At 38.4% G+C, this 16,302-nt stretch overlaps 1 protein-coding gene across 1 annotated transcript in view; it reads left to right on the plus strand.

Annotated features, from left to right (window-relative positions):
• Nucleotides 1-16,302, plus strand: part of sos2 (SOS Ras/Rho guanine nucleotide exchange factor 2) — a 66,441-nt gene that overhangs the window by 37,849 nt on the left and 12,290 nt on the right. The window contains exons 6-13 of the mRNA XM_015394215.1: nt 2,762-2,905; nt 3,471-3,581; nt 7,388-7,486; nt 9,933-10,060; nt 10,236-10,891; nt 10,987-11,068; nt 14,216-14,335; nt 15,014-15,126. Coding sequence (XP_015249701.1) covers nt 2,762-2,905; nt 3,471-3,581; nt 7,388-7,486; nt 9,933-10,060; nt 10,236-10,891; nt 10,987-11,068; nt 14,216-14,335; nt 15,014-15,126 — 1,453 coding nt within the window. The remainder of the gene's footprint in view (nt 1-2,761; nt 2,906-3,470; nt 3,582-7,387; nt 7,487-9,932; nt 10,061-10,235; nt 10,892-10,986; nt 11,069-14,215; nt 14,336-15,013; nt 15,127-16,302) is intronic.

The raw sequence follows: 16,302 nt of genomic DNA on the forward strand, positions 1-16,302 counted from the left end.
ATATCAGCATATGAAAATATATTTGAGTATATTATCAGAAATGGATAACAAAACTGCTATTTTCAATGACTACTTATTTTTGTCCAGCTTTAACATCGGTATCGATATCGGTTATCAGCTACATGAGTTTTAAAATATCGGCATATCGGATATCGGCCAAAATCCCAATATCGTGCATCCCTAGGTTGAACCTTTGAACACATCATAGAGTTCCTTTCAAACCTTCTGAAAATGGGGAAAATTGGCACAGCTGGCGAGACATGGCCAGTCACCGAAACGTGCCATGCAAGAGGGAAAATAATTCATTGAACTGGCAGAGAGGCTCATTTTAAAAAGTTGTTAGAAAATCAGAAAATTCCTTCAGCCTCAGTTATGTGCTTCTATGTATTGACACTGAAAACTCAATAAAACACAACAAAGTTTATAGTTGTATCATTAAAAATATGAAAAGCTTTCAGGTGTGCTAATGCTTGTTAATATTGTGTGAAGTCCGCTTCCGAAACACCTCATCCTCTCACTTTGATTGGAAACTTTAGCTGCGAATGATTAATGCTGGAAAGACAGTTTGCAGGTTTTTGATTCTCTAAAGAAAATATTTATCATCCCCAAATTTACCCGTCACACAAACGTAAAGATTGAGGGTTAGATATCACATTTCTAAAGAGAAAAAAAAAAGCTAATGGCTGATTTAGATGCACCCTGACCCTCTTTAACACCAGTCAAAATGAACAGTCTTGGACTTAATTTACAAATGGCTTTTCAGCAGACAGCCAGTTACCTTCATGCATTGATAATTTCATATTAAGACCAGCACCTCTCTTGAAAAGATCTTGGCTCAGTTTTAGTTGGGCATAAGATATTTTGCTGGCAATTGGTGTTTAAGCAGCTGATGGTCAGATTTTGTGTCAGAGGAGAGGGCGATCTGAAAGACCTGCAGCCTAAAGTCAGGAGGAGCGATATGAGAGCAGAAATAAATCAGATAAACCCTGCAGAACATTTAGTATTTGTAGTTGCCTCTGTATAACAGTATTTAAGATTTACAAGTGCTCTGCACTGTTCTCAATGTTCTGCATGCGAGTGATACTGAAAGCGTGGGTTAATGGCACAAGACTGGACAGAGGCCTTGATGTGTTCATTAAATTGTGTGAAAAATGTCATCAACGAAGCATACAGCCCCTTTGGTTTCAAAGCAATTGTTGGAAGAAAAAACAGCCAAAAAATATGTTTTTGGAAGAAGGTGCAACGTGACCAAAGTATGCAATTTTGTCCTACTTGGATGTGAGGGACCGAGCCAAAATATAAGAGAAGCACAGGGAAGTCATTGATGAAAAAATGGTAACAAATTTATTTAGCAGAAAATAAAGTTCAAAGTTCAAACAAGACTGGGCCCATCAAGGAAAACAAATGACAAAAAGCAGCATAATCCAAACCTGACAAAGAAAAGACCTACCTAGCTGACACACAAGGGAAACATATATATATATATATACTGGTTGATCAGATCATTTTGAAACAAGAAGGAAACATAAAATACATTTTCCTAAACAAAACTACAACAAAAGACAAAAAGATAAGCAACATACTAAATCAGCAACCTATGAGGAAGAGGACTTAAATATTAAACTTTCCAAATGTAATTATAGAAAACAAAACCAAATACAGAAACGTAAACCCTTCCTACACCCCTTCTAAATGTAAATGGAAGAGTCCAACTAGGCCTCCATGTCAATGAGGAGATACTTTGCAGCTGGGGTCTCCTTTCCTTTACTGGCTTTACTCATAACAGCCTCCCAGGAACCGGCAACTCAGACGAAAAATATATTAATGTACAGAAAACCAAACAAGCAAGAAATGACAAAATGAGTCGACTAAATGTGTTCACCTAAAAAGTTAACCAATGCCAAATCAAAGTAGAAAAAAATGAAATGCAGCACAGTAAAATAGAAGATTTAATGAAATAATTACCAGACCATTTGTTGTGTGGTTGCACATGCAGCCATCACATTAGAAAAATACAATGTGAGACAAAAAAAACAAAGATTTCCATCACCCTGAACGCACCATCCCAACCATGGATCACGGCTGTTTGGATTCAGCAGGGAGCAGAAAGCGAATCGGGTTTATTTTAAAAAAATACGGCGGTGGATTTTAGAAGCGACAATGAGAAGGTTTAGTTTTTTTGTGTTGGCATCATAAGGTATTGTTGCAATAGCATAAATTTGATTATAAAAATATCATTGAACCTCTTAATGCCAAAGTAACAAAAACGAAATTTTTATTTGCATCATCAAACATGCAAAGCATTATAAAAAAGGTTAATTTCAAATCACAGTGGGATTCCATTTTTGGGCACGTTACTTTTAACGAGAGTAACCAATTTTCTTACTCTATCCCTGTAGGCGGCGGTAATACTTTGCTGCCAGACTAAAGGAAAGTGAGATCTATGTGAGCTAGAAGTTGGCATCTTTCCACCTGTGACAGTGGACTCAATACAAAAGAAAACACGATGGAAATGATGAAACCTTGGAGAAAAGGAAAATAAAAATGCAATAATAGTCTGAAAAAAACAAAATTAGGGGGTGCAAAATGCAGCCTTAATATAAACTAAGATGGGAACAGGCTGCATTGATTTATCTAACAATGTTTAATAGTTAAACTATGCTAATTTAGCAATGATGTACCCATGTAGCACAAGTTTTTATAAAAAATAAAGTATTTGCATAATTTACATCACTTCCTATTTTTTCTTCTGCTGTTGCAGGATGTTGAGGTGATCTTCAGCAACATCTTGGACATCCATGAGCTGACCGTGAAGCTCCTGGGACTTATTGAGGACGCAGTGGAGATGACTGCTGATGGCAGTCCTCATCCCCTGGTGGGCAGCTGCTTTGAAGACCTGGCCGAGGTAACTTGTGTGGTTTTAAGGGTGGAATCAGCTAAGCTACATACATTCAAATGTGTGTGGTCATCATGACCCCTAAATGTGAAACTGCCAAATCAGCAAAGACTAACCAGCAAAAAATCTGTTTGCTCTTTCTTTCATATACGCTTTGATACTTATGGGATATAGTTTTCCCAATGAAAAAAAAATCCTAATTTAGGAAACTGTTAGCTTCAGATTTTAAATTATAAGTAGAAAAAAAACATGAAACAGCTGACAAATTAAGCTGGTTTAAGTAGGTTATTAATTACTTAAATAAAAAGTAATTATGACCTTAAAAGCGGAGCTAAACCTGATTGAAAAATAGCCCCACCACAGAACAGAAAATAAAAAATGTGTTCAGGGCCAAGAAACCTTAAGGGGCAGGGCTAATTTTTGGGAGGAGCAGTGGGGGTTTATGGTCAGGATAGCTTAGCAAAACCTAGCTTAGCTTAGCCTTATTAGAGCAAAGAATAGATCATTTGAAGAGGAGGAATTTGAGTCTGTTTTGATCATTTAAACTCTTAAAATCTTTCCGTTTGTTTTGTAGGAGCAGGCATTCGACCCATACGAGACCCTGTCACAGGACATCCTTGGCAAGAAATTTAACGAGCACTTCCATGAAATGATGCAGAGACAAACCGTTCGCCAACACTTCGGGGTGAGATTTTGGTTGGAAATGAAAACTGTTGGGAAAATATTTTGCATAATTAAATTTACCTGCAACGATCTTTTCTGTTTAACTTGATTTGCCCTTCGTCAAAGCTGCAGTCTTCTTATGATGCTGTGATGCTGAGGCTTTTTAGGCATAGAAAAACTCTCCTGAGCACAAACTCCCTTACTGTACTTGCATCTTGAAGTTGCGTGCTACCCGCCATCGTTGATGCAGTGTTTTTCTGATCCGTCTTCCTGCTGCTGTTTTGAACTGAACCTGGGTAAAATATGGCTAGCAGGCAAGTCATGACACATTCAGCGTCCTGTGTACACTTTATTCTCCACCACTGTTTTTGTTTTATTTGGACATTCCTCAGGAGAAAAGCATTGAAATCGGCCCAGCGGGGTGCAGTTTGGCAGCCTTTGAAGATGAAATATTTGCTGCTGTTTTCTCAGGCCAAAAACTATTGTGGCTAAGTGAAGCATTGCATTGAGCTTTGTGTCCATTTACTGTAACAGTATTTACAAAACCAGACAATTCTCTGAGCTTTTTAACCAAGATGTCTACTTCTCATTACAAATATAGCCCTCTGTATCTTTGCATGCAGCAAAGCACTTATTGAAGCTAAAAAGAAAACAGCTGACGATGCGTACCTAAACAGTCCTGCACCTCAGATTGCGGCTTCGCTGTGTTTACTTGAGAACCACCAGTCAGACCCCAGTTAGATCAACACTGCAGCCACCGTACCCTGAATACTCACACCCCGTGTTTATTTTCACATAATCTTTGCTTGAGAGAAAGCGAGGAGTTAAAAATATCATTTATACTAAAATTGTATTGATGGTGATTTAAGAAAAACATTGTATCAGAGGCAAAGTTAATCTACTCAGTTCCTAACAAATATACGCTTTTTATTTGGTCAATTGCAAACACCAATCTTTTAATCGTTTATTGGGATTCTGAAAGGGCAAAATAGATTAATGCATGATACGAAAGTGGGGGTAAAGAGTGTCTGTTTTTATTGTATGAATAAATTAGGGCTGAAACTATTAGATTAATAGTGATTAATCAATTATTGATAATCGTCTACTAATTTAGTTATAATTTAATTAACTAAAACATGCCTTTAGATGACAGAGCGACCCAATTAGAGCAGTAATTATAGCAAAATTGTAAAAAAAAAAAATATATATATATATATATAAACATTTTGCATTTAAAATAAATACAAAAAATGTTTTCATCCGTCAATATGCTTTATCCAGAACTCCTGAAGTGGAAAAGTTTGAGTTTCAACTGGTTTAATTTCGTATAAAGTAGTCTTCAAGGAATGTTTGGCTCTCCGATTATTAATCGATTAATCAAAAAAATGACTCACTAGTTTGGTGACTTTTTAAGGCAAGTAGATGAAATGGTTTTAATCACAGTTAAAACATGAATATTTAGGGTTTTATTTGTAGAGAATTTTGAAAATGCTGTTTCTTTTCCTTCCACTTTCCACGTATCCACTGCTTTATGCCCCTCCCCTTTAACCACATTAAAACACACTGACGTTTTTAGTTGACTTAAAGCGAAATAAAACATTTTTTTAATCTTTTGGGCACCTAGATTGTGTTTCCCATGACTTAATTGTAACACTATATCAGACACTCAGGCTGACTGTGATCTTAAGATAATTTTTCTCAGCCTGTGTTTTTGAACATGATGATCATCTGTGGTGCCCTGTATACATGATCATGGCGGCTAACCCCGTCTCATCGTTTCTCCTCTTCATGGAATGACGTAAGGAAAGCAGCAAACTGATCTTTAGACCCTGATATAAGTGAATATAGCAGCTTTTGCTGTAACTGGAGGCAGTGACATCATCCCCCTCCCCCTAAATATATTGTCTCATTGCATATGCTGCTTTTTTTCCTCTTAAACTGGCCGCCTCTCTCCCTCCCTCCCTCCCTGGCCGATAGAAGGATATGTTTGTCGAGCTCTCAGCCCTTGCACTCGGCGCTGTCTGGTATTGTGGCTAAATTACATTGGCCTTTAAAAATAGAACAGTCAGGCACGCTGCTAGCCATTTTGCTCTTGAGGAGGAGAGTGGTTGGGTGCGAATGACCTGAAGCGCATCTCATATCAAAAATAAGCTGTGAATTATGATGTCAGACGACCAGAGATGACTCTAGGAGTTCTTCTACCTCTGTGTTACAGGAACATGTGCTCGGATATGCCGTGTTTTATCCAGCTGGAAGTTTAGGCTTATATTTTAACCTTCTTTACATTCGTGTAAAGTATGCATGCACTAACAGCAAGGTGTATTATGATGAGTGTTACTTGGTCTAATGAATACCAAGTGTTAAAGCATTTTTCAGTGAGTTTTTTAACTTCCGGAAGTTTTTTTAGCTTCTGTTTTGTACATTTTATCACCCTTTGCTCTTATAAACCTAAATAAGAATTAAAGTAGCTGCTTTCACATGTAACCTTGTTAGGGTTAAAAAAAAAAAAAAGATCCAGCTCCATGTATTAGTAATGGAAACATTAATCTGTGAAGCAGTGAAGCTGCTTATGGTAACTCTGGATGATCTGTAATGATCCAGCGCTCATGTGGAGTGAATCTTTAGAAAATTAAACTCTTACTCATTCCTTCCACAAATTAGGCCTTTTATATGGAGTGTTACAAATAGATGATCAATGCTAAATGCCTACATGCTAAATGCTATGAGTGGCAGGTAATCACCGTGAATACGCCGCCGTCTTTATCAAGAAAAGGGAAATGGTGGGCTTTGATGGGTAAAAAAATGGATGGAAAAACTATTAGACGCTGTAAATGGCTTCATACTGGAGCAGAGATTTCCGTTCCAGCAGCACAACAATCATAAACGTAGAGCCAGTCCTACTAGAGAACGCTTTAGATCCAGACATATTCATATGTTAGAATGGTCCAGTGTGTGTGTGGAGTAGTGATGCGGGATATATAGATCGTTACATCGATATCTGTTGACGTTGGTCGATTTTAAACATTGTTTTTTGTCTGATGAGTATCTACCAGGCATCCTTAATAAAACGTGATAATTTTACATTTAGTTTCCATCCATACTGCCTAAGCTTGAACCTGTTTGCATAGAAGAACAGACAAATTGAAATATTTAGGTTGAGCCCCTAAAACGCAAACAGTGTCCTTGGAAACGCATATAGGCAATTTACTCGGCACTTCCCTGCAGCTTGAGCTGTAAACAGTTTTGTTCCTTATCTGCTAATTTTGTAGTGCAAATGTGCAGCTATTGCTGACATATCAATACCGTGATCAAAATGTAGCTCATTGTTTCCTCGCTGTCCATCAGTGTGCATCAGGCAGCTGATGCTTTTGTTTTCCCCCTCCCCAGACTCTTTCTCTCCAGCCAGACATTGTAGCTGCTGCTGTGGAGTCTAAGTACAAGGATATTGATTCTGAGTCATTCATCAGGGGATCAAAGATTAAAGTGGATACTTTGGCCCCACCCCAACAGTTACTGTGCCAGCTCGCTTGTCGGTCTAACAGTTGTCGTCTGGAACATGCACATGGACTTTGTGTTTCAGTTTTGTTCTTGTGTTTTAGGTTTTATTTTGCTTTCACTTCTGTCCTAGCCCCCCTGCAGCCATAAATTTCAGTCTGCAGACATGCCCAAACACATCATGCTGAACGCCATCACAAAATGAAAGCAATAAAACTGCTGATCCGTCTTTTGATGTGTTTTGATTGATAATTAATCTTGTTTTCTGCAGAAATTCAACTCATCCTGGTTTTTTATTTCCACATTCTCAACTCTTCTTGTTTCTCTCTGTAGTCTAATCAGGGGGGCTTTAAGGAGTGCGTTCAGTATGTCCTTCCCCAGCTGATGAAGGTTCCAGTGTACCACTGTCTGCACTACTTTGAGCTACTACAGGTATGTACTCAGGATTGCTTTATTACCAATTAAGCTGGACTTTAAAATAGATATTAGGTTACAGATTCTCAGTGGTTTGATATTTATTAGCCCTCTGAGTTCAGAGAGATGTACAGTAGTATTAGACCCATCAAAATAAACCGATGAAGTGATTTTACTACTTAAAGTACTTCATATTCAGTTCTAATGGTTCTCTTAACAGCAACACTGACGCTAAATGATCTTATCGGAACCACCATTACAGAATATAGAGCTGCTACTTCAACTTATTACAACCTTAGTGTTACAGCTCAGCCCTGAGCTGCCTAATCTTGGACGGATTGATAAAAATAAAATATTTTCAGGTAGAAAGAATGACTTTCTCACCCAGCTTACAGATTTGTAAATTTTCATAGCTATGGTTCTTTTATGTTTATGCCAACCCAAAGCAAAACGTAGAAACCCTGAATGTGCAAAGCATGTTAGCAGAAAAAAAAGGAAAATTAAAAAGTAGGAATTTTTGTTCTGTTCCTTTTTTTTTAGTTATGTGAATGAAGTCTATGTTCTACAGTTTTGTTTATATGTCCTTAACAAAAAAAAAAAAGACTTAAAAGTTGGGTATGGATCTGGCTGTTTGTCACTAGCCTGACGTAGTCCGACTCAATTCTAGTCAGAATGAGTCTGATGCTGCTCCATAGAGCTGTGATTATGGGGCGTGTTTCGAACGAACCAGGAAAAAAAATGCCTCTGCACTCAATTGGATAGACCTACAACCAATAAGAGCAACGGAGTGCGTGACGTATGTTAAGCCACGCATAGTTGTTGTCAACAAAAATCAAAGCGTGCAGTTTCACGCCTAGAATAAGAAGATGAGCCTTGATCGCGTTTCTCTGTTCCTCTTTTAAAATTAATTTGCTGTCGATATCTTCTAGAACAGACCTAATAGCAGAATCTACTCACCTCAACTCTCCAGCGGCAGCCATTGTTGTTGTCACCCAAGCGCGCTTTGGTGACGTGGTTGATTACGTTACTGTTGGTCATCTGTCCATCATCGTTTAAAGCCCGCCCTGACAATTTGATTGGCCCGCCAGATATTGTGCTAGCATACTCGCGCTACTGTTGAGCAATGCCAGACCGAACTTCCCGACCTCAAACGTTGTGGGCGGGACTAAGTTCGAAATGGCACCCAGGCTAGTTTGTCACATGACCACCAGAGAATTTCAATGGATGTCCTATAATTTTCCTAAAGTTTCAAAATGAAAATAATATTAAATAAAAACATGATCAATGTCATAATGATTTTTTTTTTTTTTTTGCAGAGAAGTGAAAACCCTTCTCATTAAACCTGTTTGACGGCAATCTGGTGTCGGATTTTCTTTATTAAAACATTGATAATTGTGGAGGAAAAAATAAACTTTTTGGCAGTTTTTTTTTTTTTTTTTTTAGATTTTTTAGATTAGATTCAACTTTATTGTCATTACACAGGTACAGGTACAAGGCAACGAAATGCAGTTTAACCAGAAGTGCAATAGCAGCAGTGCAGAATAAATAATGGTTCCATAAATACAGGACATGGTTCTACTGAATGAGTATAGAGATGAATGCTGTTATAAATAATGAATATAATATATAGATCACTAGTGCTATGAACTATATTTACAGCTGGATATGTACTGAATATAATATACAGGTGGATATTACTATTTAAAAAAAAGGTTTTTACAATTATGTACAATAGCATAATATACAGATGGGTTTTACTATAAAATGAATAAATAAAGTTTGGACAGAAGCTATCTAAATTAAATTGCAGTGGAAGCTAATTGCATATTACAGTTAAAGTACGTTATTGCAGATGTAAATGTAAACAATTGGTGGGTGAATAAACAGTCGGCAGTGCGAATATAAGCAGTCAAAATGAGTAGTGCAAGATGCATATAAAGAGTTGTTACAATAGTAACAGTCAGGAGTGCAGGTGAACTTTACAGTCTTTAAAAAAAAAACAGAATAGCAAAATGTTGGTAGGTGTGAGGAAGGAGAGGAGAGGAGAGTCCAGCGGTTGTTTGCTGACATAAGTTGCCGGAGTTTTCTCTTTGTGGTGTAATTTCGTTTTCCTTTGGGATCAATAGTTTTTTTAACTAAATGCTCAGCAGGACAGCCTTGCTTAATCAAAACTGATGGATGTATTCGTTAATTTCCATTCCTTAAATTAGGTGTTTTAATGCTTTCAAAGACGTTTTTTTGGCACAACCTGGAGAATAAATGCGTTTTAAAATCGCTCTTTGCTCAGCAACTCAAACAGCTTTTTCACACAAGCATCATTGTTGTAGTTTGAAAACCAAAAGCTTCAGACTTACTGTTGCCTAAAACATGACTTTTTCTTTTTTTTTTCCCAGCAGAAATCCATAAGCATATTTTGACTAACAGTAAGGGTCTGATATTTATTCTTTTCTGACGTGTTTTACAGCAACTTCAGGAGCGTAGCGAAGATCAAGATGACAGGGAATGTCTGAAACAGGCGATAACAGCGTTGTTAAACCTGCAGTCCAGCGTGGAGCGGATATATGTGAAGCACCAGCCTCGCCGTAAACCTGTGTACGTTTTCACCTCCAGCATCACATCAATAACACATTAAAGCTTATTTCTGCTCATCAGCTAAACAGATTTATTGTTCACATCTTATAAAAACATCTTTTTCTCCCTTCAGTTCTACCAGGAATTGTGGTGTTTGGGATTTGCTCTTTCTGACGAATTGTACTTCTCCTTTCAGTGAGGCGATTTATCGCCGGTACAGCCGGCAGGTCCGCGGGAAGCAGCTCGCCATCAAGCGAATGATCGAGATCCAGAAAAGCATCGATGGCTGGGAGGGGAAAGACATCGGTCAGTGCTGCAACGAGTTCATTACTGAAGGGACGCTTGTACGAGCAGGTGCAAAGCACGAGAGACACAACTTCCTGTTCGACGGCCTCATGATTAGCTGCAAGGCCAATCAGAGCTCACGGCTCCCTGGTTCCGGTAGCGGAGCCGAATACCGCCTCAAAGAAAAGTTTGTGCTGAGGAAGATCCGCATTGTTGACCGTGAGGACTCCCCAGAGCTGCAGCATGCCTTCGAATTAATCTTCAAAGATGAAAACTCTGCGGTTTTCTGCGCAAGGACAGCAGAGGAGAAAGCGAACTGGATGGCAGCGCTGATGGCTCTTCAGTACCGCTCCACTTTGGATCGCATGTTGGACTCTATACTGCAGACCGAGGAGCAGCAGCGTCCTCTCAGACTCCCTTCCCCTGAGGTTTACCAGTTTGCTGTGCAGGATTCTGAGGAGAATATAGTGTTTGAGGACAGAGTGCAGAGTAAGACCGGTATCCCCATCATTAAGGCTGGCACGGTGGTCAAACTCATAGAAAGGCTCACCTACCATATGTATGCTGGTAAGCTGATGCAGTTAATTCACTCGAACAAACAAGCAATTGAGATCTCTATTGTAATATTTCTATTGGTGTTTTTTTTCTTTGATTTGTTTTAGATCCCAACTTTGTGCGCACGTTTCTCACCACCTATCGCTCCTTCTGCAAACCACAGGAGCTCCTCTCCCTTCTGATAGACAGGTACGGTTCACCATGGCAGATAGGGAGGAAACACCTGGTTTATTCTGCAGTTCTTATAGCACCGCATTGCAGAGCAGGTGAACGGAGCCGGGCGCCATGGCGCTCCCCGCTCAGGAGGATGGTCGCTCATTCGCTCCTCCGCTCAAAATTGCACCAGGCTAGAAATCTGTTCCACACTCACCTTAGTTTTACTGCCGCTCCAGCGAAATCGCTCCACACTCACTCACATTTTCAGGAGAAGACATTTTTTTCTTTGGTAATTCTGCCAGGGCTCTCAGACACACGGTGTTTCATTTAATGATGTGACCGATACAGGTTAATAGTTTCACAGCTGTGAACGTAACACCTCCATCCATTCATGTTGCCCCGCGTTTCCTATATAATTATTCATTTATTTTACTAGACGACATTAAAAAAGGTCACTTTACATCCCGTTGCAAACGAGATAATAGCATATAATGCATGTATGACATCCATTTTCAAAAACAGGCTCTAACCACAATGATCACTTTATGTAAACCCACTCTGTATTATTAAGTATAGAGAGTTCCTGTTTTTATGATATTTTCTCAAGTTTTGCACCGATAGTGATTAGGGGTGTAAATAATAATCGTTTTGTATCGATGCATCGATCCAAAAGCCGACGATCCGATGCATCGACACGTCCGCAAGATAATCGATTCATGTTTTTTTTTCCTCCGGTCTATTTTTATCCATTTGCTCCTGGGCGTAATTCTCCCTCCCGTGCTGCGGTGCCGCTAAACCTATTTTGCCCTCCTACCTCGCTTCCTGGTTATACTCTTACAGCAGTTTGTTGCAGTGAGCTTGATGCAGACATTTTTAATTATGCTCAGTATTGAAGCGTGGTCTGCGCTACACACTGTGGGTCTAGATACGGTCGAGGCGGCGAGGAAGTGGGGGCGAGTTTAGTCCGACGACGGAGGGACATGAGGGCCAAAAAGAGCAGAGATCCAGCTGGAAAAAGGGTCCCAGCGTTCTCGCGCACCTCGCTCTTCTAGCGGGTCAAACTTCACGAGTTGTTTTCCGCAATTTCGGTCATAAAAACAAAACAAGCCGGCCTCCTGTCTGCTGCACTGTTTGCGGTCAGCTACAATCTGGGAGAGGAGCAGCGGAGCGTCTCTCAAGGGGGCGGGGACGTCGACACTCTGAAGCCTTCTTCTTCTTCTTCTTTTTTTTAATGGCGGTTGGCAAACAACTTATAGGTGCATTACCGCCACCTTCCAGAATGGAGTATGGACCAGACAAACTATTATATTCTCCCTAAAATACCCGTTCTTCTTAGAAAATTAAAAATACTACCAAAAACTACATCCCCAGATGACCTTTGAAACAATTCCCTTATATCTAGTTTATTTTTATTCCTGTCTAACTCTCTACACAACATCTCTCTTTCCTGAGTATATTTATTACATTCTAAAAAAATATGTTGGACAGTTTCTCTGGAGCCGAGGTATTGCATTGAACTCATTGCACTGATATTGTGCAGTATTTTTGCAGTATTTTTTGATGCAACTTTTCTACTTCTGTTATTTGCTGTTGTTTCTAAAGAAAATGCATAATGATATTACAGCTTTCATTGATTTATTTCAAACTTGAATGTTTGTTTAGCCTGTAAGGTGTAAAAAAAATAATAATAAAAAAAAACAAAAAAAAACGATTAATCGATTAATCGAATCGAATCGTGGTGTATTCTTGAGTATCGAAAATAATCGAATCGTTGGGTCAGGAAATCGATACTGAATCGAATCGCCATGATGGATGTGATTTACACCCCTAATAGTGATACCAGTATCAGACGGGGCCCCAATCCAGTGGTGGTATCATATCGGCGAGTACCAACCAATAGGGCTCCGATACCATTTTGAGCCATTGGTCATCGGCCGATACTTCACAGCCAGGCATCGGGGGCCAAAAAAAAAAAAGCGTTGACGCAACACAAATTTTATCCCACTTTTTATCACACAATATTGCAATCCTTGTCTCGTAAAGTTGAAACATAGACTATAACGGATTATAGGCACAGACTACAGGTTTTAAGTCAAACAAGAATTTAAATAAAGTCGGAGCGAAATCCTGGCTCCGGCCTTTGAATTGAAAACCGCTCTGCACTCCACCATATTTCTTCCGCTCACATGCTCTGCCGCATTGCTGTATTTTGAGACTTGGACAGACATCTTACATCCACACAGCTATGCGAGATTCTCCCGCTATGCTTCCATATATTTTGCATTCATTTCTATATCCTAACTCTTAAGTATTACCAGTTCATACGGAAGCTAAACTAAATTCAAACCGAATTTGACCCAAACCTACAAGGAAAACCTTTCCTTCTAGAGTGTCCAGTCAGTGGTCTCCAAAAGTACCCATAAGTCCCAAAAACGTAGTATTATAAGATATACTACATGCTGTACCAATACATGGCCACACAGACAGTCTTAATGCCTGTTGAAAGTTTGCTGATGTAGCAATTATACATGAATTTTATTGGGTTTAGGTCTGTTTGATGAGTAAGTTTATTTAAAAACTTTAAAGTTTCATGTACATTTTGTATTTATCCCATAAATAACATCCAATTATATCATAGAAATGTGTTTAAAGTTTGTGATCAAGGTGACCAACCAGACATCTGAAAGAGGTTGCTTTGATCAGATGAGAATATTTTGCTCAAAATGTAAACTTCTAAAAACTAAAGATGCACTTTAACCCAAGCATTACAGCGTGGTGGCAGCATCATGCTGTGGGAATTCATGTCTTCTGCAGGGACTGGGCAGAGTTTTATAAACATAGCTGCCGAAGTCCAGATCTAAAGACAGTTGAGAATCTATAGCAAGAAAAGAAATGTTTGCAGAAATGCCTAATCTAATCTGACCGAGCTTCAGTAAACTACCAAAGAAGATTAGACGGTTAAATCTGCCTTCAGATTTGGAAAAACTGATAAACCCAAAAAAGGTCGAGCTTTAATCACAGTGAATGCTATGAATGTTCACCAGGTCATAGATTATTTTAAATTTTGGGGGAAAAAAATATATACATTTACACGACTATGCTAAATTTTGGGAATATTCCTCTGGTATTACTTCTTACTGTATTCTTGAAATTCTGATTATCACATGTTTTTTCTATCAGGATTAATATCCCTGAGTCAGGAAATGGCGACGATGAGGTGGCTATCTGGAACGGCGACCCGCCAACAACCGCCGAACTTCAGAGGTTCAGACGGGAATATGTGCAACCGGTCCAACTCAGGTATAGCAACCATCCAAGTTATTCTCATTTAATCCACAATTTCTCTATAAAAGGGAAAAGTATTGAAACCAATTTATATAGGTTAAAAAAGTCAATCAGAAATGAAGTTCATACTGATTTTAATGGTTTTGTCCTGGAGGATTTTGTCAGCTAAAAATAGCTTCAGTATGCCAATCTGATTAGGCGTTTTAAAATGGAAAACTGCCTGTTCTATCTTTAGTTTCTCTTTGTATTTGCACACATTAAAGAGAAGGAGACATGTCTGCTGGACTTTTCCTAACAGGACCCGCCTCCTTAGCAGCATTAAAACCTAAAAGCTTCCCGCTATCACAGAAAGTCTGCCTCTATAAGGATATAATCAAGAAAAAAATGGTTGTTCGTTTACAGTTAGGGCTCCAAGTGACCTATTAAAAACATCAACAGTGCATGTTCCTGCTATAAAACAGGATGATCCAGTAAAGTTAGACTATTTATTTATCTTATTTAGATATGGGCTAAAATAAGCAGCTGAAAAGGTGATTATTTCAGTTTTAGATTTAACTGAAGTGGTTTCCAAAGATTAAGCCCTGTCAGTTCTTGAATATTAAGTAAAAGCATATATTTATATTCAACCATAAAAATGTTGAGTAAAAACTTTATATTGTAAATTTGAAACTTTGCATAATCATTCCTCTACAGGGTTCTCAACGTTTTTCGCCAGTGGGTTGAACATCATTTCTACGACTTTGAAAACAATCCGGACCTGAGAGTTCAGCTGGAGGAATACATCACCCAAAAGCTTCAACTCCGAGGTCAGTCGAATTTACAGGGAAACGTCTGAACGCCGGGAAAGCAATTCCACGTAAAAGGACTAATCGGTATCACCTGCTGAAACGAGCACAGGTTTACCAGGGATTAAGTAAAAAATGTTTTTGCACGTTTGCTTTAAGAAAAGAACAACAGAAATCTCTAACTTGTATTAACCGGTGCAGCTTTTCCTGCGATACCATCCATCCACGTGATTTAGAACAGGTGTGATTGTAAACGTTACCGTGGTGACACAACATGGTGCAGTAAAATGACTCAGCATTTCAGTCCTTCTGTTTGTGAACCGAATATCTGGAGGATTTTTACTACCTTACAACTTGAAATATACATCCATGGAAAACGGGGGAAGGTCCATCCTACAGGCAAACAGCTGCTGTGCAGAATATGCTGCTGCCACTTGAATGGTAACATTGGGCTTCAAATAACAAGTTTCTTGCTAATCTGTCATATTTTTTTTATTAAAAATTAGATAGTAAAAGGCTCCTTAAAGATTTTTTACTAAATTAAACTGGTTCAAACAAAAAAAAAAATCTGGATAGAACATATTGATGGACCAAAAATATTTTTTCACCTGAAATGCAAAATATTTATACCTTTTTTTTTCACACAATTGTTATCACTATGAGTTGGTCGCTTTGTCAACTGAAGGCATGTTTTAGAGTCTCTCTGCTTTAGTTAATGATTATTCGATCACTTAATTAGTTGACGTTTTTTTCAATAACCGATTTATCACAATTAATCTAATTAATTCTTTCAGCCCAAATACACTTAGAAATATTACATTTAATCCAGGGTTCCTGCGGGTCCTTAAAAAGTCTTAAAAGGCATTGAATCCTTCAAAATAAAACCTAATTGGTATTAAAATGTCTTAAATCAGTCTTTCGTAGGTCTTAATTTTTAAAACATCATAAATAGGATTATTTTTAGTACGATTTATTTTTGTTATCTAAATAAAACGCTAAAATAGAATTATTATTTTTTTTTATAAAAAATAAAAATAAAAAACGGCTTGCCATTATTGGTTCCGTCCCGATAGCGGAACCAATAAAGCGTTGTTGCGGCCGGGACATTTGGGAGATGCAAACTTTAACTTTTTGTCTGGAAAATATGATCAAGTGTAAATGTAACCAAAATTGTCTCCAGCCAAGAGTTTTCTCCAT

This window comes from Cyprinodon variegatus, unplaced genomic scaffold (genome assembly GCF_000732505.1).
Source record: "Cyprinodon variegatus isolate N-32 unplaced genomic scaffold, C_variegatus-1.0 Scaffold678, whole genome shotgun sequence".
Taxonomy (NCBI): Eukaryota; Metazoa; Chordata; class Actinopteri; order Cyprinodontiformes; family Cyprinodontidae; genus Cyprinodon; species Cyprinodon variegatus.